Below are 25,404 nucleotides of genomic sequence, written 5' to 3' on the forward strand. Positions count from 1 at the left end.
AGGATGAATTAGGGATATATTTATAATTGAAGCAATGGGTAGATTTGTAATTGTCTTGTGGGTGGCACTGTAGGTGACCAAATAGCATTACTCATATTAATAAATGTATTTTATTTTTAAATAAAATATATTTATTATATATTTTTTAATATTTAAATAATTTTATCAATTAATATTTAAGTAATTTTATTTAATCAATCATTAAAATTGATTGAATCTTAAAAATATGATATAATAAATATATATTATTAAGAAATAAATTTATTTGTGTGTAGGTCAGCTCCTAATTTTATGCCCGCTCCTGCGGAGGAGACAAATTATGTTGGGGGGTTTGTTCTTTTCTATTGTTTTGTTTCATTTCGTCAATTCTAGATGTGTCGTGTGGGTGAAAATTAATTATTATTATTATTATGGTAAATATGTCAACACAGCAGCATATCATACTTTTGTCCGATTCTCGTCTGGTTGTGGGCTTTGTGGCCCAAAGATGGTCAGTCTTGTCCACATTATCAAAGTACAAAAGACTTTGTGAAATTATAAAAGTAGTAGTTGGTGGTGATTTGAAATTTTTAAAAATTATCTAAAATAGTTTTATTTAGATTTTTAATTTTATTAAATCGGAAAATTATCCATTTGTCTAAATAAAACTAAGTTTTTTTAATTATTTAAATTTTTTATTTAGTCATAAAATTATAAATTTTAATTAACGGTCAAGTAAACAACATCCCAATTTTTGATATAATAATTTGGAGTGAAGCCACTTTTTTTTAATCTTATTATTAACCATACTAATTAGTAACTTAGATGAATTGACTTAATTGATTACTCTTAGAGTTTTTTCTAATTTTAAAATCAAAAATAAAAATATCATTGTTATTGGAATATTATTTATTATTTATATATATAATACTTTAAATGAAGATCCATCATGAGCCCTACATGTTCCACTTGGTTTCTTGATGTTCTTAAAAGTTTTTAACTTTTTAAGTAGAATAGAAAAAGGGTATTTTGAAATTTACATTATTAATAGAGTTTTATAACTTTAAAATAACTTGGTTACTTATTTAATGGAATAAAAATATATTTATGTATAATTATGTATATATAGTATTAGAACAGAGAATAGAAATGTTAAATATTATCCCTCCCATAATTCTAACTAATTTAGTTAAAAAATATTTAAATCCAAACCCCATTTAAGTCACTAGTAATTGACCTCATCTAATCAAGATGAGACTAGAGAAAATCCTAGTAAAATTAAGTTATTTTGCCAAAATCGTGTTACAGTACCTGAAAGAGGTTGACATACGAATTTACCAAAAAATTATCGGGCGAACTTCAACAATGTTGAAATCTGCCCTTGCTCAGCGAATTTCATCTGAGATGAAATCTATTGGGCGGATTTCAACAGTTGAAATCCGCCTCGTTCACTTCGCTACCCAGATTTTATTTAAACGCGCGCGATGTTTTCAAGGCGAGACGGCAATTGTAAGCACCCCCGCCCGGATATCCCAAGCACCCGGACTACCCGAACGGGAGCACCTACGGGAGGAGAAAAGAATGAGACACCAGACAAAAACCACCCCGGCATGCATACTCAAAGATGAGAGCAACGGAAGCGAAGAAAAACACATGCATGCACTACGGGTACCCCGCTAACACAGCGGTCACAAGATAAATAAACAAACACAAACTCCTGTGCCGAAATACACAAGACTCGAGAAAACACCTGGCACAATAGAAAATAATAGAGTAGACCCTACACAATCATCAGAGTTGACAGGGATTGACGAGACTGCCTGTACACCACACTGACTCTGCCGTTAAAGCTGACTCCCTTGCTATGGCCCACGCCGCCACTACCTGGAATGATGGAAAGCAAGGTGAGTCGAGAGACTCAGCAAGCATAAGGAAAAGAAAGGCTGTAGGCTGAGTATAACCAAAAAACTCTTCCCAAAATAAACCCCCAGGTACACACAAGCCATGAGACGCTACAACACAACAGCTCAATAGCATAACAAAATAAAAGCACATACCGGTCCTTGGGGCCCACATAAGACACTTGGCACCCAAGTCCCATACCAACCTGCCGCTGCCCTGAAAGGCAACAAATGTCTCCACAAACCTGCGCGCGCTGTCCCAGGCCGGTACTCCCGTCACCTGTATCCGTCGGTACTCCCGACAACCGAGCCATAAGCTCCCTCGGAACGGTACTCCCGTCCGAGAACTAAATACTATCAGTATCCATGCAATGCACATAGAAATGCAATGGCGTAGTGAGCATCAACGTGATACAAGGCGCCCATACATTCAGGCATCAGGCCATGCTCCGCCCACATAGTAAACCACACGCCATGCATATGCTCGCGCTGGATGCAACCTAACCAAACTAGAATGTCTGTGTCCAAGCATTCTCAATAAATGGATATCCCAATATGCATCCCGTACCCATGTGCATATCAAATCATGAACAGTGATACAATGTATCTAATCATGCAGTAAATCACATACCGGCAGAGCTAGTCAGCAGTGCCCGGCACCGGTCAATGGCCAGTGATTAGGGGTGTCCACCCGACGGTCCACTTCAGGGCCGTACCATAGTCTACCCCAACGTCACCAACAATCGACCCCTGCCCCACTGCTCAATAGCTCTAACCAAATCATAAGTAAATCCGAGAAAAACCGTAAATAAAACCCGCACGACTAGAAACCTAGTTCCCCAAACTGGTTCAGCATCATTCCCGAAAGGAATGGGGGTGGTACAAACCCCCGTAGGCTCACAACGAATAAATTATAGAAGTCTTGGATTTAATTTAAATTAAAACAAATGAATAATAGTTCAACCAATAAGGCAAGGTGCCGAATTAAAGTAAGGGAGGTGATAAAATATAGAAAATCACGGGGTCTTCCACGGGAATTAAAGATCAGGAAGTGAGGGTTAAGAGCTTGCCTTTACACGGCCGTTTCTTCTCTTTCTTGCACTCCCGCTGCGAAGTAAAACGTTCGCTGGCAATAAATAAAATCGCAGCTTAATTAAATAAATCTACCGTGTAATATAAATAATTTAACCGTCTAAAATCCCTCGTAAGCGCACCACAATTAATATCTCAACGAGTCTCATATTTATTTTAAATTAAATCACGCTAATAAAGCCAGCTTAATAAATTAAATTTAAATCAAACGACTCCAAATTCCATAATTAATAAACGAGTCGAAACAGACGAAGGGAAGGTATAAAATACGAGAAATCACAGGGTTTCTCACGGGAATTAAAGAATACGAGGAAAGCATTAGGAACTTGCCTGAAATCAGCTGATTCCGACTTCTCTCAAGCTCCCGAGGCAAATTAAATAATTTCCTAGCAAATAACACAACCGGGACTCAAATTAATTAATTTTAATTGAGTAAAATTTATAATTTAAACATAACATGCTTCTATTAATTTTTACCCACGTACCTGATCACTTCCCACGCTGAAAAATTCCAAAATCATTTTATTTCACTTATTTTCTTTTCTTTCCTTTTCTTTTTTTTCTTCTCCTCCTCTTCTTCTTCTTCTTCTCCTTCTTCTTCTTCTTCTTCTCTTCTTCTTCCCGCGGCTGCCGCCTTCTTCTTCTCCTTCTTTTCTTCTTCTTTCCTTCCCTCTTCTCTTTCTTCTTTTCTTCCTCTTCTTCCTTTCTTCTTTCTTCTTCTTTTCTTCCGTGCGCCGCCTCCCCTGCTTCAGTCGCGGCCATGGCCGCCGCACCAGCTCGTCGCCACCAACTGCCGCTGCCTCCAGCTTCGCTTCCCACGGCCGCGCACCACCGTTGCTGCTGCCTCGCTTCGCCGCTGCTGCTTGCGTCGCCCCCTCTCGGCTACTGTGCTTCGCTGGGCGGCCATGGCCGAGCTTCACTCGGCAGCTTCCATGGCCGCCCTGCAACTCATCTCTCTCTCCTTCTCTCTCTCTCTCTCTCTCTCTCGGTCTCGATCGCTCCCTCTTGGCCGAGCTCTCTCACTCGCATCAGCTCTCTTGCCTTCTCCCAATCTCCACCTCTCACTCTCTACTCCTCTGCTCACTCTCTGTTTCTTCTTCACTCAGCCAGAAGCTTCAAGAAGCTTCAATTTCTTTTGATGCACAGCACACTAACACACGCGCACCGCCTCAAATTTAAAACATTAATTTAATTAATTTAATTTATTAGTTTATTATTATTTTAATTATATAATTATCCCTATTATTTTTAGGATATTACAGCAATTTTAAGACGATGATATTTTTAAAATTTGATATTTTTAATCATTTCGTACATCAAGTAACTCGGCAAAGTAGAATAATCTATTTTACTAATCCTAAAAGCATCAATCATCCAATGTAAATTTAAAGGCGATCATAACTTGTAAGAGTAAAAGGGTAAAGTAATAGAAATAAATAGTTAGATTTTTAGGAGATAAATAGTTAATGCGTTTGTTATTTGCAAGTTTGGCCAAGTTGTTATTCAAACTCAGTTAGTGAGTTTGGGTGGTCCATACTCCATAGGCCCTACTCCTAGAGCTGAAAGAAACAAACTGTACTCAAATCCAATGGAACCAAACCTCCAACTCATTCAATTCAAATCAACTCAATTTAACTATGCTGGGCTGCCATGGAGTTTAAGTTTAAACTTTTGATTTTTTTTTTTTAAAAGACAGTTTATAAAAAAAAGTCTTAGAGTGTTTGATTTATTAATATAAAATATTATTTTAAAAAAATTTAGAAGCTAAAAACCTAATCAAAAGTTCTGTTAGAAATTTTAAAAATAAGCTGAGTTTTTCATAAAAAAATAGTTTTTGAAAATTATACCAAACCAAAACAGTTTTTTTTTTTTTTTTTTGTGACTACCAATAACATAAGCCAACAAAAAAAAAAAAAAAAAAACCTAAAATCTATAGCTAAAACCATATAAGAGTGTTCAAATTTGATTCGAACAAAAAATTGGATAAAAAAAAAAAATCAATCTTATCCAAGACCGAATAAGTTTGAATCAATCTAATCTAATCTGATATGAAATTAACACTCCTAATACTTATGCTTGGGCCACCATAATTGACTAGTATTAATCCACAGTCAGATATCTCTTATGCTCATATCCTCCCAAATGAAAATTCCACAGCGGTCCCACCTAGGTAGCGGCAACCCAACGGTAACATTTTGATTAACCTAGTGTTCGTTAAAATGAGTGAAATAAAATTATATTAAGATAAAATTAGAATAATTTTAGAATTAAAATATAAAACGGTTAAGAAAAATTTGAAAAGTATTTTAAGATTTTTATTAAATTATTTATTAATTTTTTTAAAATGCATTAGGAGATATATGAATCATTTTTTTATTTGTAAAATTTTAAATAATTTTATTTAAAAGAAGAGAGATAAATTTATTTGAATAATTATAAATAAAAAGTAACATGATTTTTTTTTAAGAATTATTAGATAAATTTAATAAATATAATAAAAAATATTTTTATTTGAAAAATTTTCAAATCTCACTTTTTTTTTTCAACTTATATTTTAATTAATAAATCCTAGCTAAATATATAATCAGCCGAAGCTAAAAGGTTTAGATCCTAATTAATTAATTGCTTTAATGTTAGATGATAGCTAAGAATCCATTGTAGGGGAGAGAGAGAGAGAGAGAGAAGATTCTGAGTGGGTGGGTGAATCACGGTATAATCAAAGACAGCCTGTCCCAAAATCTTCTTGGTATCATACTCTCCCTCGTTGTTCAAACTTGATTTGGCCATCCATCTTTGATTGTTTTAAAAATGATTTGATTTGTCGTTGCGTACACTGAATCTGAAACGGTCAAGAATCTGTTTTCGCATTACAGCACTGTTCATAAAGAAAAGAATAAAGAAAATCCACCATCTCCATCCCCATCCATCTCTACACATTCTCTTGCAAATCGATTAGTTTTATGACTTCAATGGTTAAATTACTTAAACAGTGATGTGACAGAGGCAAGTTCACTTTCTCCGGTTTTTTTTCCTTCGGGTGCAAATGCAAATTCTAATTTTGCTTCAGAGAAGGAAAAGCTTGTTGTCGTGTTCTAATCATATATAAGCCCCACTTCACTTCAACGCGCTTTAACAGAGAGTGGGACTGAATCAACAGATTTGTTCTGCGGATGACATGAGCAGTGGGAAAACGCAAGCACCACTTGCTGAAAAACGAACAAATTGTTTTGGGTTTTGACAATGCCCACAACAAAGCAAAGGACAATCCCATTTTTTTCTTTTTAACCAAACAAGTTCATCCTTCTCAGTTCTCTCCTCGCCCTCTCCATTTCTTCATTTGTTAAAGCTCGAATCTTGAACCGTATGAATGAGCAAACTTTTCATCCATCCATCGCTGTGGGTTTTCTCTGCAAGTGGAAGTAGGTGAGTTGACTTGGCTGCGGGAATCCCTAGGGCTTTCTGGTGGGGCCCTTCTATGCGAGGAGAATCTTCTTCTCTTAGGAGGAGAGAATCACAAGAGCAAAGCAGGGCCAGATAATAACCAAGAGAAAGAGGCTGTCTTCTTTTGTTTTGGTGAGGATTTCACGAGGGAAGGGACCAGCTCCTTGACAATTAGACAGCTTCTCAGAATCATGTGTTGCTCATCTTCCTCCATCTCAGACAGCCACAATACCTTTTGTGTATTTCAGAAATATCCAGGAATCCAAGAATCTTTGCATAGTGAGTTGCTCCTCTGCTTCTCTACGTATGTTTTTTATGGGTCATCTTCTTCAGTTTCTGACTGGGGAATTAGTCATGGGCTTTCTTTGAGTGTGCTTCTATTTGAATTTGTAATTGTGGTTGAAAAGAGGAATGGGCAAAAGTACTGGCCATGTTGGGAGAATCTCCATAGAAAAAGTTGGTTTTTATTTTATGTACTTGCTAATTTGGCATCTTCACTGTTTGTGTTGATTGGACTTCTGATGCATTGAGCATGTAGGGAAATGGGATTTGTTATGATTCTTACTTCATCTTTATGTTATTCTCTGTTGATTTTTGCAGATCTGCAAACTTGACTGAAATCAGATATATACCTTACTCGGAAAAAGGAGAGAAGAAATCCCCAACATTGCATATCAATTCTTCTTTGTGTAGCTGTCACAAGTGGATAATCAGCAGAGCTTTGTTTCCTTTTCAGATATCTTTGAAGTCGTTATATGGGTTCAAATTGGTCCTTTCATCTCATCTCCTATAAATTCTTGATTGAGAGTGCTTTGGTTATATGGGCAGATGGGGTCTCAGAGGCTAAAAGATTAGATTGACCAGTGGTTTCTTGAAAGTTAAAAAAGAACTTTTGGAGAAGTACTTTGATGGACGACACCTTTTTCCCATCCAATAGCAGCTTAGCAGCTCCACCTGATTTAGCCATGGATTTTGGTTACATGGATGAACTCTTGTTGCAAGGAGGGTATTGGTTGGAGACGACTGGTGGATCTGAATTCTTGCATAATAGCCCTTCTACTTCTAATGCGGTGTTTGATCCAACCTTCACATGGCCTCCTTTTCAAGCAAACAACGGAGAATCAAACGTATGCGCAAGCCCATTTCAAAAGGACAGTCAAGAAGAAAGGCAAAGGTCATCTTTTCCCGAGAATCTGTCTACTAGTGAACCCCAAGGGCAAAATCCTACTAAAAGTCTTGCTCCTAGCCAAAACATGGTTGATCTTGCTGGGTGTTCTGATCTTAGTAAAAGGTGGTGGATTGGACCCAAAGCAAATCCCGGTCCTGGATCTTCTGTGATGGATAGATTAATTTGGGCGCTTGAGCACATAAAAGATTCCACGAGAAACAAAGATGCCCTTATTCAAATATGGGTTCCTGTAAGTAGTGGGGGCAGACATATTCTGACCACTAGTGATCAACCCTTCTCTCTTGATCTTAATAGTCCTAGTCTTGCCAGTTACCGGAAAATCTCCGTGACCTATCAATTCCCTACTGAGGAGAACTCCAACGGGATTGTGGGATTGCCTGGGCGGGTTTTCAGGGGTAAGGTTCCTGAGTGGACACCTGATGTTCGGTTCTTTAGAAATGATGAATTTGCACGAGTTGGCCACGCAAAACAATATGGTGTCCGTGGAACCCTTGCCCTACCAGTTTTTGAACAAGGTAGTAAGAATTGCTTGGGTGTGATTGAGGTTGCTATGACTGATCAAAAGGTCAATTATGGTCCTGAGATTGAAAGTGTTTGTAAAGCACTTGAGGTCAGTTTGCTTTGCTTATCTTCTTCTTGATTCCTTTTGTTGGGTTTCATTGTTTAAGTGTTTCCTTGTAGATAATGCAGAAACTTTGTGCTCTTTTAGATAATTGAGAAACTTTGTTTGCTTCATCTGGTAAGAGCTTTATGTCACACCTGGAATTTTATAACTGAACCTCTAATAATCTCGACCACACATCGTGCTGTATGAATATCTTCAACATTGCATATTTAGAAGTCTAGTCTCTGAATAGTCTAAAAAGAGCTTCAGTTACCTTAGATCTTTTAGAACTTCTTTCATTCCTTAATTGCATATAGTTGAAACATTAAAAATTCATTGAAGTTTTGTGTTTCCAAGAAGTCTGGAAAGCCGATGTATTTCTGCCTTTTGCTTTTCGGGTGAAAAGAGCCCCAGAAAACCAGATGACTAAGTTTAAAGCTGAAAGTCTTAAAAGCAAGCAAGACTGGTAAATATCCCAAAACTTCATGTGTGCTACTCAACATACTGTGTAAATTCTACATTGACAAGCCTTTTTCTTCTTGTGCTTTCTGTTCTTAGAACTCAAAATAGGACAATCTTTATCCAACCAAACTTTGGTAAGTATGACTTCTTTTTTCTGTTCAATTGCTTCACATATCAAAATTTGCTCTTGGTTTGAACTGCGATAACACGTGCAACACATAATGCAGACATGAACATGATTCAGAAGACTAGAAGAGTAGTTGCCAAAGTGAAAAAAAAAAAAAAAAAAAATCTTGACCCTGACGCTATTCCACTTAGAATTTCAGCAAGTCATACGTATATATCTTGCTATTCAAATGCAATCCTATTTATCAAAATAGGATCTTCGTTTTGTAATGTATTAATACATTAAAGAAAATTTGGGATTCAACAAAAGGCAATTTTCTAAGTGTCATTTCGTTATTCTACTACCTCTACCACTACCATCTTGGAGGATGTAGATCAAAATCTTAAGAACACTAGTAAACCTCTACCATTTTGCAGGCCTTGATATGATATAGGGAGAAAAAAAGTACATATTGACATATTCAGGTGCCACCTAATTTAATCTTGATCACTGCACCTTTTATAAAACCATAGGAGTAGGCCCTGAGTCTTTTTACAGCTTATAAAAGGAAATTGAAATTTGCTCAGATTAATTTCTTATTTATTGGAGCATCAAAAGGGCAACACGAACACGTCTCTTCAGAATTTCTGACATGAGCAATCGGCTTGTTGCAGGCTGTTGATCTAAGGAGCTCTGCCTCTGAAGTATCAAGCACTCAGAACATCAAGGTAATTGGACAATCTTCAAGAAAGAAACAGAGGTCTACTGAAATTTTTATGATTTTTTTTCTTAGCGTTATGTGTGGGACTGTTTTGCATCAGGTATGCAATGGATCCTATCAAGCTGCATTACCAGAGATTCTGGAAGTCTTGCGATCTGCATGTGAAACACATAACTTACCCTTGGCTCAAACGTGGGTACCGTGTATCCAACAAGGTAAACGGGGAAGCAGGCACTCTGATGAGAACTACGTTCATTGTGCTTCAACAGTGGATTCAGCTTGCTACCTTTCTGATTCCCGTATGCAAGATTTTCTCAAAGCTTGCTCTGAGCACCACTTGCTGAGAGGTCAGGGCGTTGTTGGGCGGGCATTTATGACCAACCAACCATGCTTCTCATCAGATATTACTTCTTTCACCAAGACAGAATATCCCCTTTCTCACCATGCAAGGATGTTTGGATTGCACGCTGCTGTGGCCATACGCCTGAGAAGCCTCCACACTGGTACAGCTGACTTTGTTTTAGAGTTCTTCTTACCTGTTGATTGCCTCGATTTTGAAGAACAGAAGAAGATGCTCAGTTCCTTGTCAATTATTATACAAAAAGTTTGCCGGAGCTTAAGGATCATCACTGACAAGGAATTGCAAGACGAGACTCTTTTGCCAGTTGATGAAGTGATAGCCCCTTCAGTGGAACGTACTCATTCCGAACAGTATTCTCAAGAAGGGTCAACATGGACGGCAAGCCGTTTAATCTGGGAGAATGGTAATGATCAACTATTCCAGAAAGAGAAACCAAATGAAGTATCGATTGACAGATCCTCAGACTTTAAACAAACCCAAAGCAATACTAGTTTAGGAGCAAGAGCAAGTGTTGCCTGTACTGGAGATCATTCTAGTTTTGGTGAAGTTAGCTTCTTAAATGAGGGTAGAACAGGAGAGAGACGACGTACCAAGACAGAGAAAACTATCACCCTGGAAATTCTTCGGCAATATTTTGCTGGCAGCCTAAAAGATGCAGCCAAAAGTATCGGTGGTAAGCAATATTTATGGCAACATCTATACTTTTGGTGAACTTTGAACCAGGGGAAATCACATCTCCGCAAGATGAACATTCTTTAACTTGTGTGTTGATTTTTCTTTAAATTTCAGTTTGCCCGACCACTTTGAAAAGGATATGTAGGCAGCATGGAATTCAACGGTGGCCTTCTCGGAAGATCAAGAAGGTTGGGCACTCGTTACAGAAACTCCAACGAGTGATTGACTCAGTCCAAGGTGCCTCCGGTTCTCTTCAAATTGAGTCCTTCTATTCAAACTTCCCAGAGCTAGCGTCTCCAAAATTTTCAAAAACCAAACCGTTTTCAACCTGGAAGCTAAGTGATCAATCAAATCTCTTGAACATGCAGCACCCTGAGGTCGTCAGTTTTTTGGCCCCAGCTGCCGGTTCCATATCACCTTCTTCTTCTTGCAGCCACAGTTCAAATTCAAGCCAATGTTGTTCTAGTGGGACACAGCCACATCCTCACACAGTGAATCTTTCAGGTAGTGAAGATCCAATGGCCAAAGAGAACTCTGGTAATGGTGCTTTAGAGAGGGTAAGAAGTGAAGCAGAACTGTGTCCCTCCAGTGATGAAGTGCCAAAACTCATCCCCAGATCCCACAGCCACAAGTCTCTCACCGAGCACCCTGAATCTGTAACTTTTCCCCCAGTATCAAGAAATGTCGGTTGCAAATCTCAAGAAGGGGATGCTCTCCGAGTAAAAGTCACATATGGGGAAGAGAAAATCCGGTTTCGCATGCAAAGTAACTGCTACTGGGGATACAAGGATTTACTGCAAGAAATCGCTATGAGATTTAGAATAGACGACATAAAGGGATTTCAGCTGAAGTACTTGGATGATGACTCTGAATGGGTTTTGTTAACATGTGATGCCGATTTGGAGGAGTGTGTTGATGTGTGCGGGCCATCTCAGAACCACACGATTAGGCTTTTACTCTATCGGATTCCTCACCAACGTCCCGGAAGTTCTTTTGGTAGCAGCAGCGCGATATGAAAATCTACGAGTTGATACCCCGGGGAGATTGATGATTTTGCTGCAGTTTGAATACTGAGTCGTCGTCCATCCATGGGTTTCAGCTCTCAGCATTCAGGGCTCAAAAAGGGGCGATCCTAGTGCCTGGCTTTGGCCATGTTGCAGAATATTGAGGACAATATTGTTATCCAAGGAAAAGCTCCAGTTTTCGTGCTAACAAATGGATGGCTGTTAGCTGATTATTCGTTACATTATGAGTAATGCTTCTGGTTGTTTGAATCCGCTGAAAGAAGTTTATAATTATTGGGAAATAGGAGCTAGTAGTTAATGGAAAGTATCAAAAGTGATTTTTGGAGCACAACAACTCCAGAAATCATAATTTATTGTACTGTTTAGGAAGTTTAGCCTGAATAAGAAGAGTAAGTGATGCATCTCCATTGGTTTTCATCCAATTATTGTATTCAGGGATGTGACTATGTATGCATGTCAACTCCCAAGCCCACAAAGTGGGCAGAAGTTGAATTGAATTTGGAGAGGGTGTGGTGGTGCAACTGTAAAGCCCATTTGGAGATAGAATCTAGAATGATGCAATCTGAAGTGGGCATCTCTGTAGGAGATCTATTATGGGGGACACCATTCCTTTGGGTAGGGGTGAGCAGAAATTTGGGTAAATTGAACCGACAAGTTTGGTCGGTTTGATTTGATTTGATTTTTCATAAAAAAAATAGTTCGGTTCGATTATATTTTTTTTCTAAATATTAGTTATTCAGTTTGGCTTGATTATTTATACCAAAATAAACAAATAATCAAAAGTTACTCGTGACCCTTCTGACGCCCGAACTGAAAGTTATTACCCGTGAGTCCGTGACCCAACACCTTTTCGCCTCAAGGCAGCCACTCACCTGGAGTCTGGAGACCAAGACCGATAAAGAGAGAGAGACCTTCCAGTAAACCAGCACAAATCGATCGATTTTGTGTATGTCGGCACATCGCCATCAGTAAATTGGTGATGGTCACCTCTGTCTTTGTCATTGGTAGTCATCAGCCGCCACCTTTCCCTTCGTCGTCTGACCGTCCCTTTTGTCTCCTTCATCAGACCCACATCGACAATTGCCCCGACCATTCCATCACTTGTTTCTTCCTTTCCTTCCCTATGCTTAGACGATCAACTCACACCAACGATGACCGACCGTCGACAGAGGTTACTCAGGTTAGTATTGATAGTTAGGTTAGGGTTTTGTAAGATTTTTCAATTTTTTTGACTTTCAGTTGGGTTAGTTTCTTGATGTATTTCTTCGTTTGCATTACAGGTTGTTTGTTTGTATTTCTTTCGTTTACACAAACAGATTTGTATTCTCTTGTGTATTTCTTCAATTCTTCTACATTGTAAATGTGTTTGCATTTTTCTATTCTTCTTCATTGTAAATAGATTTATATTCTTTATTGTGTGTATTCATTCGTTTGTACAAATGGGTTGCACAAACGTTCTTCCACTGTTTATGTAAATCAATTTTTTTTCTATATCAATTTCTTTATCAATTTATGGTTTTGCACAATTAATTTTTGATTATTGATTCGGTTAACTCAATTTAAATTTTGATTAGTCCGATTTCGATTAGTTCAGTTAATTGGAATCAATCGGTCAGTTTGGTTTGATTAATATTTTTTGATCAATTCGATTAAATTATAACCGAATGTGTACCTCTACCTTTGGGTGTTTGTACATGTCCTATTAGAATACTTGCAACTTTGTAGCAAGAAGAAAATTAATTTAATGCTTTTAGATTGCTTTTGTTAATAAGAAAATATAAAATTATATTAAAATAAAATTAAAATATTTTTCAAATCAAGATATGTATTATTATTTTTTTTATTTATAAGATCCAATATATGTTTATCTAAAATGGTGAGAAATAAATATATTTAAAAAATATTAGATAAGAAATTACGTAATTTATTTTTTAAAAATCAACACATAAATTTAACAAACATATTGAAAAGAACAAAAATTTGAAATGTTTTCTATATATATATTTTTATTTATATCTTAATTAACAAATATTATCTTAATTAAAAAATTAAATATTATTTATATGGTAGATGAGAAAAATAAACTTTTTTATCTTTTGAGCATGATGCTGGAACTTCAGGTGGGGCAGTAGGGTAAACAGTACGTAAGGATCAAACTGACTTGTGTTTACTTAATACAATTGGACGGCCCGCCACACGACTCAAATGCTCCGCGCCTCCTAACTATCAAGCTGCAGACGTTTCAGAAGACGCGTACAATTAACTTTTTTCTTTTCTTTCAGAAAGAAAAAAGATGGATTTTTACAATGGATCTAGGATAATAAATACAGGAACCTGTTCTCCCACTGATTTTTTTACATGCAATACTACCAAAGGAACAGCAAAATTTTAACCCCATTAATGGAGCTCCTATAGTCAATCCACTGTCAGCTAGCTTACAGTTGGGATTTTAACAGGAGGCAGTTGATCTTGCTCCATGACTAAACCCTTGAAGGTGGACCAAAGATGCTTAATAATACCTGCACACACAAAGCAGGAAAACTTGTCATTAATCCATAGTTCTTTTTGTGGATGAAATTCTTTCTTAACATAACAAAAGAATCAGACATAGACCACTTTAACATTTAACTGAAATCATTGGCATAGATATATGTAGGAAGTATGCGAGTGACGTACAGGTAAAAATACAAGGCCGTGCAAGAAACCAAGAAGAACCAAGGCCAGGTACATTTGGAAATAATAAACCTGCAGAAGAAGATGGAATTTAGATAAAAAAAAAAAAGTAATTAAAGGCCCTACTGAATGCGAAAACTGTAAGTGTAGAATCAGAGACCACAAAAACTTCAGTCCTTGAGAAGCAAAGCACAAGCACCCCAACTAGCTTTGTCAGCGTAATCCCACTGCAGAAATACATTTGTAATTCTTAGTTACAACTGTTCCGAGTTTGAGAGAGAAGTTTATACTCAAAATACAGTGAAGAAAAAACTAGTTCCAAAGGCTTTGAGTTTCTACACAGTAAAGGCGTTATCTGTTTTTCAATTGTGATCGCCCAAAGTGCAACCGAAAGGACTTTTATGACTTATTATTTCTGCTTTTCAAAACACTAGGGCTACTTGTTGCTAGCATAAGAATTATAGAACTTGCTCATGGTGGAGGAAAAGAACCTGAAGACAGAAGCGCCCATTGTAGACAAAGACTCCTCCATCCGTTGGTTTCTGTCTCCACTGCTTATCTGCATGACCGTGATAAATGCATGAGAACAAATCTTGTGACAGTCTTGTGTTCAAAAGAAAACCATAAAAAACCCTAGTAGTCATTGGGTTAACCATTTTTATTTAATGATCCTTCTAAATACACTTTACTGTTGAATTTATCATCGAGTTGATTTCTTGATAAGTTAAAGATAATATCTATTTGTTATGTGATAATGATTCCAAGTAAGAGTTGGATCAAAATTATAGATAGCTGGGAATTTCTAGTTAGATTTAGTTTTAGTTTTAGATTATTTTGGTCTATATATAGGAGTATTTTTTAGTTTTCTGGTTAATACAAGAGAGTATAGAGTAGTTTTTTTCAACATGGTATTAGACCCAACTCTGATCTAAGGTTCTCTTGCCTTTCTCACTAGTGGTTCGGATCGTTGTTGATCTACGTTCAAGTTATCTAGTTGGTTCAAATCTAGTTTTTAGATCTGGTTATTTTTATTCCAAAACTAGGTTGTACAAAATTTCTATGCAAATTTTATCATTGGTAGCAAATTTTCTGGCAAGATCATTATCAAGTAATTTTTGTTAAATACTTTTATAGAAATTTCTAATGGATTTAGGTGCACGAGCAATTGGATTGGGTGTCAAATTATTGACCTAATCAAATTATCGAATAGCATGGAACCATATCTGCTTCGTGAAGATTGATGGGATATTGTAGATGGTGAAGACAAGGTTGCTCCAAACAAAGAATAAGAGAAATATAAGCAGCAAGAGGAAAAAAGGGTCTTCTATCTCTCATGGCTTATTTGATCATATTCTTAAGCGTAAATCAACAAGTAAAATTTGACAATTGCTTGACAGATTGTTGTTCAACAAAGGATGAAGCTCGGTTGCAGATGATAGAAAATGCTAAGTCAGAATTTGTCTTAAACTGTTCTATCTCTCATGGTTTATTTGATCATATTATTCTGAGTAAATCAACAACCAAAATTTGACAAACCTTTGACAGATTGTTCAATAAGAAAGATGAAGCTTGGTTGTAGATGCTAGAAAACGAGTTGGTTAATATGACTCAAAGTAACCTTTCTAATAGCACAATACTTTTAGACGATGAAGAATTTATGTTCAGAAATTTCCTTCTTGATTCTGGATAAGAAGATCTTTGAAGCACAGATGAACCCTCTAATCATTTGTGGAGTTAAAAACAAGTATATTCCTTTTGTCACATCAGCTAAAGGCTAACCATATCCTTGGAGGAGTTTGAGAATCTATTGTCTTCACGAAAGTCCCTAGCCAAGCAAATGGCTGATATCTCCATTAAAGATGAAGAAACTAGTGTATTACTTGCCAAGCAAAAGAGGAATTTCAAAGGAAAAGGAAAGGAAAAGAATGATGATTTAAGTTCTAGAAAAGATAACAACTCCTCCTCAAAAGAGAAGTTATTCAAGTGCTATCAATATGGGAAACCTAGTCACATTAAGAAAAATTGTTGAATCAAGTTACGACAAAATAATATGGCTGTAGTTTAGAACCAGGATAAAGATGATTGGGAAGATGTTGCATTACTAAGAGAACAAAGATTGGTGCTATGACTTCCATCAACTTCGATAATGACTAGATCCTGGATTCTGGTCATGGTCATCACCTGACAGGTGATGAATCAAAATGTTAAAGCTTCCTCTCATATGAAGGTCATAATGCCATTGTTATTGCTGATAAAACTATCCATCAAGTTGTGAAGGAACAGTGGTGATTGATGAAGATAACAATTTTTTCACACTTCATTGCATGTTCCATGTTCCAGGTATGAAGAAAAACCTCCTCTTAGAATCTAATGTAGTTGATGACAACAATTAAGCATTGTTTGGCCTGCGAGAGGTCAAGTTTCTTCCAAATGTCAAGGATATTCAGGCCGATATTCTTCACATCGGCAGAAGAGTCAATGACATGTATGTATTATCTGCTTCTCAATCTTATGTTAATAAGATGAGTAGTTATGATAATACATTCGTGACACGCAATGATAGGACACCTTAATTTGATAAAATTAACGGCTTCCAAGTCTAGCTAATTTTGGTAATGGACAAGTATGCTAAAGTTGATATGGAAAGTCACATCTACTCTCGTTTGACAAGTCACTCTCAAGGTGTAGGTATCGTCTAGAGCTGATACATAGTGATGTTATGGGACCAACCACAGCTCCCTCATATTCTGGGTCCCATTACATGGTCATCATTGTGGATAATTTTACAAGGTTCACTTAGGTGCACTTTGTAAAACTAAAGTCTTGAGGTCTTTAGTAGATTTCTGGAATTCAAAGAAACTGTGGAAAACTAAAATTACACTTCAATAGATTTCTTGAATTCAAAGAAACCGTGGAAGGTGTACTTGGAAAGAAGATCAAGAGGCTGCAGACAAATAATGGAGAAGAATATACTTCCAATGAGTTCATATCATTTTGCTGGCACCAAGGTATTAAGGAGTAACTTTCTTGTGTCAATATGCACCAAGGTATTAAGGAGTAACTTTGGCGTGCTAGTTAGGTGATTAATAGGGTGCCACTCAGTTCAACAAATATGAAGTCTCTAAATGAAATTATGTTTGGGGAAAGCATTTTAGAATCTTTGGATCTACCTACTATGTCCACATACCAGACTCACAGAGCACTAAGTTAAATTCAAAAGCAAAGAAATGCATATTTGTTGGGTATAATAAAAGGAAGGGAGGGTGGAAGTGCATGGATCTAGAGACCAACAATTTCACTGTCTCAAGGAATGTTGTCTTTGATGAGATATCCTCCTACTACAATTTTGACGGAATTCCACTTGATTGTGGGAAATCAAATTAGGTACAACAAGATATGTCAAGTACATCATTGACTTGTAGTTGTTTTCAAATTTAATCATTTCAGAGAGTTTAGATTTTCTAGTTAAAATAAGAGAGTATTTAGAGTAAGATCTTGGTGTTCTCATATTTTATGAGGTATATTTTTCTCAACAAGTACAACCTAGATTGTTTACCAGTACTCCATGTTTGAAATGATTATAGGTTTCAATCCTAAAAGCATTTTACTCTTTGCTTACTCTTGTAGAAAAAATATCACAGTTTGTAAGTAAAGAAGCCAAAGAAGTTGCATCAAGTCTCAAGAAAAAACATCACAGTTTGTAAGTGAAGAAGCCAAAGAAGTTGCATCAAGTCTCAAGTTATATTTTTTTTTTCTTTTCTTTTTTTTGTTTCCTCTTGACTTACAAATGAAGCATAATTGTGATTAGTCCTAAAATGAAAAACAATGGGTTTCCAATTGGTGCATCTTAAACCTTTTTGATCTATTGATGACAAACAATAAAGAGAATCAGCTTGTATAGACATGAAAGCACTTAGAAAATAGAAATACCAAAGGATGTAGACACTAGATGGTAAATTTAAGGGGCTGTCTAGTTGTAGAAATTATTTTCTATTTTTCAGCTTCAATTTTCTATTGAGCAATTGAATATCCCATTAGAAAATAGAAAACTCAGTTTTCTAATTTTTCAACCTTATATTATGAATTATAGAAAATATCCTTTTTGACGCTTTCTAGATTTTCTGAAAATGAATGCTATGGCTTTTTGAAACACAAAATGTTAGGACATCTTTAGTTATAAAATTGGGGTTGAAAACTGTTGAGAATTCATATTAATTTGATTGTATTAGGTGTTGTATATATTAGTTGTACCTTGTACCTACCTTAGATAACTTGTACATAGCAGTTATAGTAGCTTAGTATAAATACTTGTAACCCCAGCTCAATAGAATTGAATCACTTTTTCCCTCCAATATCTCTTTATATAAAGAGAAATGTACAATGTACATATCTATGCACAAATGTAAAATGTACTGAGGACTGTGTACAAATGTAAAATGTCATTTATATAAAGAATATGCGCATGGGACCATATTTATGCACAACTTTCGTAAACACGAAATAGAGGTACTAGATCGGATTCAATTGACTGCCATAACCAAATAAAAGTTGTGCATCAACTTTATCCCAGATTATTCTATCATTTTCTAGTATCTCACTCGATTTCTTAGTTAGATGATCACTAACCCCTTGGCCTCTAAACCACATTTTAACTGAAGCTGACCAATAGAAATAATTTTCCCATTCAGCTTTTCAGTTGTAATGAGAGGAGTACCAGATTTGGAATAACAACAGGAGGAGTATGGAGATTACCTTTAAACCAGACATATTATACAAACCCTAGAAATCACAGATCTCACAACTACCAGATTGAAGGAAGCAATCAGATCCCAGATCAGGTCTCATAACTGCCAGATTGTAGGAAGCAACCAGATTGCAGTGTGCAGAGTAGGTTAGCAGATTGCAGCACGTCCAGATCTCAACCAGGAGCACTGAATCACCAGATCGCAGTGCAGGAAAAAAAATCCTCAATGCAAGAGGATGCAGATTGCCACTTAACCCAGATAAGATTTGATGTTTGATTTACATCAAATCTGCCCCAATTCTCCAGATTCACTTCTTGATTAGCTTTGATACCATGTGAAATGATATGTAGAACTGAGATAAAAGAAGAGGGGAAAAGAGAGGCTGGAGGGAAAAACTAATTCAATTTTGACTTCATGCTATCTAGTTAATTGGATGCCTTCTACTGTTAGTGGACACATTCCTCATACTCTACTTTTTCCTCAAGATCCTTTATATCCTCTTCCTTTTCATATTTTTGGTTCCACCTATTTTGTTCATCTTCTATCACGAGGACGGGACAAATACCACCTTAATCGACTAAATGTATATTCCTAGGGTATTCCTGAGTTACAAGTGTTTCTCTCCTTATCTCAATTGTTATTTTCTCTCTTCCAATGTTACTTTCTTTGACTCTAGTCCTTTCTTTGCTTTGAATGTTACTTTCTTTGATGAGGTTCTTCCTGTTCATTCCTTCGCTTTTTTGGTTCCTACAACCTCTTCTCCCATTACCTCGTATGTCCCCCCTCATCCTCTCTTGATTCTATCAGCATCATTTCCAACCATTTTCTCTTTCGGTTCCTGTTAAGATTTCAGATGGTGTGGTTTCTTCATCTCCGTTCCTCCAGATGTTGCAGTTACCATAGATACTTGTCTCCCTACAGGTGCCATTGTTCCTTCAGTTTTCGGTCTTGTTTAGCCTTCACTTCAGAAAGGTACTCATTCTTCTCACAATCCTCATCCTATTTACACTATCTTGAGCTATCATCGTGTACCTTCTATCCATTTTGCCTTTGTTTATGCTCTTTCTTCTGTTTCTATTCCTAATACCCATGAAGCATAGACACGAACACAGGTACACGAGACACAGGAAACGGGGGGCACGACATTTTTAAAAAAGTAGGACACGACACAATTGGGATATGTTAATTAATAAAATAATTTTATACAATTTTAGAGCATAATAAATTATTAAAACTATTTTCTACAGTCACAAATATACATTTCAAATTCATAAGACAACATTCCAAATAAATAACAATCTAATTAGCAATTAATTGACAGTCTAGCCTTCTTCGTCCCTCACATTCCAATTGATATTTAAAGAGCTAGAGAATAAAAGAATGAAGGGTATGAAAACTAAATAGTTGTGCAATCAAAACTTGGGAAAGAAAACATGCAATTACCAAATTGTAAAACCAAAGAGTAAACAAGAAAACACTTACTTTTTTAGTCTTCAAAGTGTCTACATAAGGGATGTGTATCCTATGAGTGTCCACATAGGGGACGTGTGTCCTACATATCCTCTTGTATATCCTTTTAATAAATTTTAAGAAAGTGTCAAATACGCCATGTGCGAGTGCTCAACACACTGGCAACACCTATACGGCAATGCTTTATAACCTAATACAAATGTAGAGGCTCTTGCTCATCCTCGTGGGCATCATGCTATGGATAATAAGGAGATGTCTGCCTTTCTAGCTAATGAGATGTCAGGACCCTACGGTCGTTAGTATGGATGGTTGTAATAGTAGACAGTAGGGTTAACAGTTAGTTGATTGTAACAATAGGCTGTTAAGTGGCAGTTAGGTGGTTTAGAGGAGCTGTTGTAGTTGGGGTATCCAGAAAATATCAATTGAAAACATTGGTTCTACTCTCTCTCAAACTCTCTCCCTCCCTCTCGGATTTGTCTCCTCTTTCCCTTAGCTTCTAATTCTCTCTAATTCTCTCTCTTCTCTTCTGTTTTCCCTCTCTTTCTCCAATTCTCCTTTAATTCTTCCTAAAATTGGCCCTAATATTCTGTTGAAACCCTAGGGTCATGACATGGGATTTGGTTCCACTCCCTCTAGGGAAGTCCTTAGTTGGTTGTCATTGGGTTTTTATTGTTAAAGTTGGTCATAATGGATCTATTGATAGATTAAAAGCTCCTTTTGTTGCCAAGGGTTATGTATAAATCTTTGGCCTTGATTATGGAGATACATTTTTCCCTCTAGCTAAGATTGCTTCCATTCATTTATTTATTTCTATGGGTACCATTAAACATTGGCCTCTTCATCAACTTGACATAAAAAATGCTTTCCTTCATGGTGATCTTCTTGAGGAGATTTATATGGAGGAACCATTTGCATTTGTTACACAAGGGAACCTATTCTTGATCTAGGGCACTACAAATTTACAAAAGATTAGTTGGGAAGCTTAATTATCTTACAGTTACTTGACCTGATATTGCATTTGTTGTTAGTGTGGGTATCTAGTTTTTGGCTTCTCCTTGGCAAACTTTTGTGTGTATTTTGCAATATATTGAGAGTTCGCCTAATAGAGGTCTACTATTTGAGAATAAAGGTCATAAATAGGTGACTGGTTATGCTGAAGCTGATTGGGCAGATTGTCCATTTGATAGACGCTCAACTTCTGCTATTGTATTTTGGTTGGAGGCAATTTGGTTCCTTGGAAGAGTAAAAATCAGCATGTTGTGGCTAGATCTAGTGCTGATCTTGAGAATAGAGCCATAGCATTAGCTACATGTGAGCTGATTTGGCTGAAACAACTTCTTAAGGAGCTGCAGTTTGGTGATTCAGGTTCTATGCAGGTTTTGTGTGACAATCAGGCTACTCTTTGTATTGCCTCTAATCCTGTTTTTCATGAAATGACCATGCATGTTGAAATACTGTCACTTTGTGCAAGAAAAATTGAGTTCTGAAGAGATTTCTACAGCATTTGTTAGGACAATGGATCAGCTAGCTGACCTGTTTACTAAAGCTCTTTGAGGTCCAGGATTGAGTGCATTCGTTCCAAGCTAGGCACATATGATATGTATATGCCTGCCTGAAGGGGAATGTTTAATTCAATTGTATTAGGTGTTGTATGTATTAGTTGGACCTTGTACCTAGCTTAGATAACTTGTAAATAGCAGTTAGAGTAGTTTAGTATAAATACTTGTAACCCTGGCTCAGTTGAATTGAATCAGTTTTTTCCCTCCAATCTGCCTTTTCCCTCTTTTCTTTTCTCAGTTCTGGATACCATTTCAAAAAAGCTAGAAAATATTTTCTGAAACTGAATGGGGCCTAAGCTTTCGTTTTTTATTTTTTTGCATGTTTACTTTTTGATGTTTCCAAAGAGTTTGTTTGAGTGCAAGTCTCCTGAAGCCAACAACACAAATTTGTACTTATTATTAAGCAGTCAGTAATCCTTAACAAGAAGCAGAGTAAAACTTACTGTGAAAGCATGAGTAATGTGCACACAGAACTCAACAGCAATGCCCACTGACATTACAAGGTTAACAACAGACACTGCATTCAGTTGAATGTTTAGAAGTGCCATTATACCCTGCAGGGTTTCATCTTGTGAGTAGAGGCAAAAGCAAACGTGAATTGGAATAATTATGAAAAATGAGTTACAAATATAATGTTGTTTTTCATGGAGGTTCTAAAAGTGAAATGCCAAGGAAGAACATGTACCATTAGATCCAAAACAATCATTGCCAAGACGAGTAAAATGATTGCTGAACTCCAAAAACTGCATTTAAAATGGCAACAGGATAAAATTAACAATTTTCCAGGAAAAGGAACCGTAGCTCTTGGTAGAACAGAGAAAGTGGAGAAGGGAGAAAGAGATACTGACCTCCATGTTATAATTAAGCAAACAACAAATACTGCACCTGTTAAATTATCAAGTAGATTTAATCAATGCTTCTAACAGATAAGCAGAATTATAACCAGATACATGCAAATATGCAGTACTAACTTCAAAAGCTCCAACTTAGGATTTCGTACTTTAGAAATGTTTAAGAAAAATAGCTATTGCTTGGTCTTAAACCTTAACCTGAAGTGGTGAAGAGCTTTCAACCAATAAATTTTTGGATAAATTCACCCATAAATTTGCCAAAATTGTAATTCATATATCCATTCCTGGTTTTCAATTTCAGATGTCATAGAAAACATTGAATAAAAGATTATGCCACATCAATTACAATCCATACATAATTAGATTATATAGGACAAGATAGACTACATAAGAGTTAAAAAATATAGGAATAGGTTTAGCAATATGGAAACATTATGGAACAGCAAATAAGTATAAGGTTTCCAAGTCAGAACTGCATACAGCAATTTAAAGCCCAAGTTAAGATAAAAAACTTTGCCATCAACCAAAAGCAGCAACTAAAAAATCAGCAAGTGCTTAAACTTGAGTATTCGAAGGAGAAGAACCCTTTAGGCTAAGAAAAATAACAAGGGGAAAAATGCAAGAATTCTAGTTTTCAGCTGTAAGACCCAATAATTTCAAGTAGTTACAAATTATAAGCTCTAAAGAGTGGCAGTTTGACCAAATTGAGAGTAAGAATCCCTAAAAAAGTTACCCTTTATGCCTTAATATATAGGTGTTGAGAATTCTAAAAGAAGTACTAACCAATAGCTATAGCAAGGTTGATCAACGCTGTCCTCCATATGTTAAGGTATTGCTCAAAAAACATATAGAAAACTGAATATGGAAATATCTCCATCTGCACCAGAAAAGATGGTCAGACAATCACACATAGCATGACAAGTACATAACTTCCTGAAAAATTTGCTTAAGAACAGAAAACTTTAATAAGAAACTTATGAGATTGTTGGAGATGTGGATCATGATTCGATTTATGACACCTATGCAGAGCTGGCATGGGGGTCCTGCTCTATTTGCCCTAATTTTTGTCTATAAATATGTAGGCATAATTCTTGTAATTGAAACCTTTAAAAATAGTGAAAAACACCTAGTGTGACTGTGGACATAGGTGTTCTTTGCCGAACCACTAAATTTTGTCCTCTATGTGTGTGCGATTTTGTTCTAGTTTTTTTTTTTATATGTATTGCTTGATTCGTTTCCTAACATGCTATAGACAAAGTTCAGTGAAACATGCAACACACAATTTAACAGGGAAATGAAGATTGTCAAAAAATATGGAGCACTGCAAGATTTGCAAATCAATAAGACATGTACATTAGTACTTCTCATTTGAAATTATTTCAGAAGGAAAAGGCAAGTTAAAGTATCACTGACAGAAGGTTTTGCATTTTCTTGAACAGTTTGCACTACTGCAGATAATGTAGTCTTAAAAAAAAAAATTACAGATGCTGCACCCATTCTTAATTCACATGGTTAAATACATTGAGGCAGACGCCCAATTGTATGCAATTGGAAATTTTCATATATGAATGGCATCTAAATTATTCTTTTGTTGGTGTAATTTGTAAATTGTAAACTGTTCCTAACAAACTATCAATTTCTCCCTTTGCTATAAATAATTTTTGTAGCATTTAGAGAGAGGAAGAGGGACTCATCAAGACACATGCCATGCACTATCTTACCATCTGACAAAGATCGTAAAAACAAATATTTTGGGAAGCAATATTTTAGACGTAAAGATAGAAATTTACATTGTTTTATTAGTTTCTTTATTTTAATTTGCTTCCTAGCTTCTTTTAATTTCTCTTATTTCCTAGAATTCTAATTAGATCGGGATTATCTTTATAATCTTAATCAGATTGGATCAAGGAATCCTAGTTAGAATAGGTTTTTATCTATTAGTTGTCTATAAAAAATCCTTTAATGATGTATTGAAGGTTGGACTTTAATGAATAATATTGAATATTGACATTGGTTTTAAAATAATTGGGATTGCTCTTGCTTCTTTGGTTCGGGTTTTGCATCATTTGCAATCATACAGAGCACATCATTTCTCTTCATGAGAAGACTTCCTTTTGTTGTTCTTTTGGCACCAAATGGCAGGGCACAGCATTTTATCAAATTTTATTGATCTTTTGGGGCGCAATTAGAATGCAAACTAAAAAAAGTTTATACTCAGTGCATGAAGCTCCTTTGCCTTATTTGCAGAGACAGCAATACCTAAAACACAAACATCTACCACAGTGCTAGATGTCAATCATGGCAGTAGCATATGGATATCTAAAGCTAGATGATGCTGGAGTAGGACAACAATATTTTTGGCATGTTTTCTGTGAAGGAGGCCCAAACGAATGAAAATGACAAAAGAAAACGAGAGGAACAGATGGACAGAGATGAAAGGGCGTAGGATAGAGTTCAATGAGAACTTTGGTCTGAGAGGCAGAATAGTTTCCACTGATTTCATCCATTCCATCACAGCACAATCTCATCTAGCACTCTGATATATGGAGG

The 25,404-nt window shown here is 36.3% G+C and overlaps 2 protein-coding genes across 6 annotated transcripts in view; one reads left to right on the forward strand and one right to left on the reverse strand.

The window, feature by feature from the left end:
• Positions 1-6,116: 6,116 nt before the first annotated feature.
• Positions 6,117-12,996, forward strand: LOC127808023 (protein NLP5). Of its 5 annotated transcripts, none has more exons than XM_052346328.1 (6): positions 6,117-6,692; positions 7,014-8,212; positions 9,449-9,502; positions 9,596-10,529; positions 10,646-10,768; positions 10,900-11,042. In XM_052346328.1, exons 2-6 carry the CDS (start codon positions 7,322-7,324, stop codon positions 10,905-10,907), a joined length of 2,010 nt encoding a protein of 669 aa, XP_052202288.1. In that variant the 5' UTR covers positions 6,117-6,692; positions 7,014-7,321; the 3' UTR covers positions 10,908-11,042. The 5 variants fall into 5 exon arrangements, 4 of the variants coding, with proteins under 4 accessions (XP_052202288.1, XP_052202287.1, XP_052202285.1 ...); XM_052346327.1 differs by having other exon boundaries at positions 6,126-6,692; positions 11,036-12,996; XR_008024851.1 differs by adding an exon at positions 12,837-12,996 and having other exon boundaries at positions 6,128-6,692; positions 10,646-12,736.
• An 814-nt stretch (positions 12,997-13,810) lies between these two features.
• LOC127808022 (uncharacterized) overlaps positions 13,811-25,404 on the reverse strand; it is a 51,181-nt gene continuing 39,587 nt past the window's right edge. Inside the window, exons 32-39 of the mRNA XM_052346324.1 lie at positions 23,638-23,731; positions 22,852-22,888; positions 22,689-22,746; positions 22,447-22,557; positions 14,721-14,788; positions 14,390-14,456; positions 14,233-14,301; positions 13,811-14,075 (exon numbers count right to left, since the gene is read on the reverse strand). Of these exons, the coding sequence (XP_052202284.1) occupies positions 14,037-14,075; positions 14,233-14,301; positions 14,390-14,456; positions 14,721-14,788; positions 22,447-22,557; positions 22,689-22,746; positions 22,852-22,888; positions 23,638-23,731 (543 nt within the window). The 3' untranslated portion in view covers positions 13,811-14,036. The remainder of the gene's footprint in view (positions 14,076-14,232; positions 14,302-14,389; positions 14,457-14,720; positions 14,789-22,446; positions 22,558-22,688; positions 22,747-22,851; positions 22,889-23,637; positions 23,732-25,404) is intronic.

Source organism: Diospyros lotus, chromosome 8 (assembly GCF_014633365.1).
Source record: "Diospyros lotus cultivar Yz01 chromosome 8, ASM1463336v1, whole genome shotgun sequence".
NCBI lineage: Eukaryota > Viridiplantae > Streptophyta > Magnoliopsida > Ericales > Ebenaceae > Diospyros > Diospyros lotus.

What these genes read in the sequence shown, in the direction of transcription:
- LOC127808023 (XM_052346325.1), top strand. Translation starts at nt 7,322, where the DNA reads ATGGACGACACCTTTTTCCCATCCAATAGCAGCTTAGCAGCTCCACCT. An exon ending in CAAGCACTCAGAACATCAAG is followed by an intron (nt 9,503 to 9,595) that starts GTAATTGGACAA and finishes GTTTTGCATCAG; the next exon opens with GTATGCAATGGATCCTATCA. An exon ending in TGCAGCCAAAAGTATCGGTG is followed by an intron (nt 10,530 to 10,645) that starts GTAAGCAATATT and finishes TTTAAATTTCAG; the next exon opens with TTTGCCCGACCACTTTGAAA.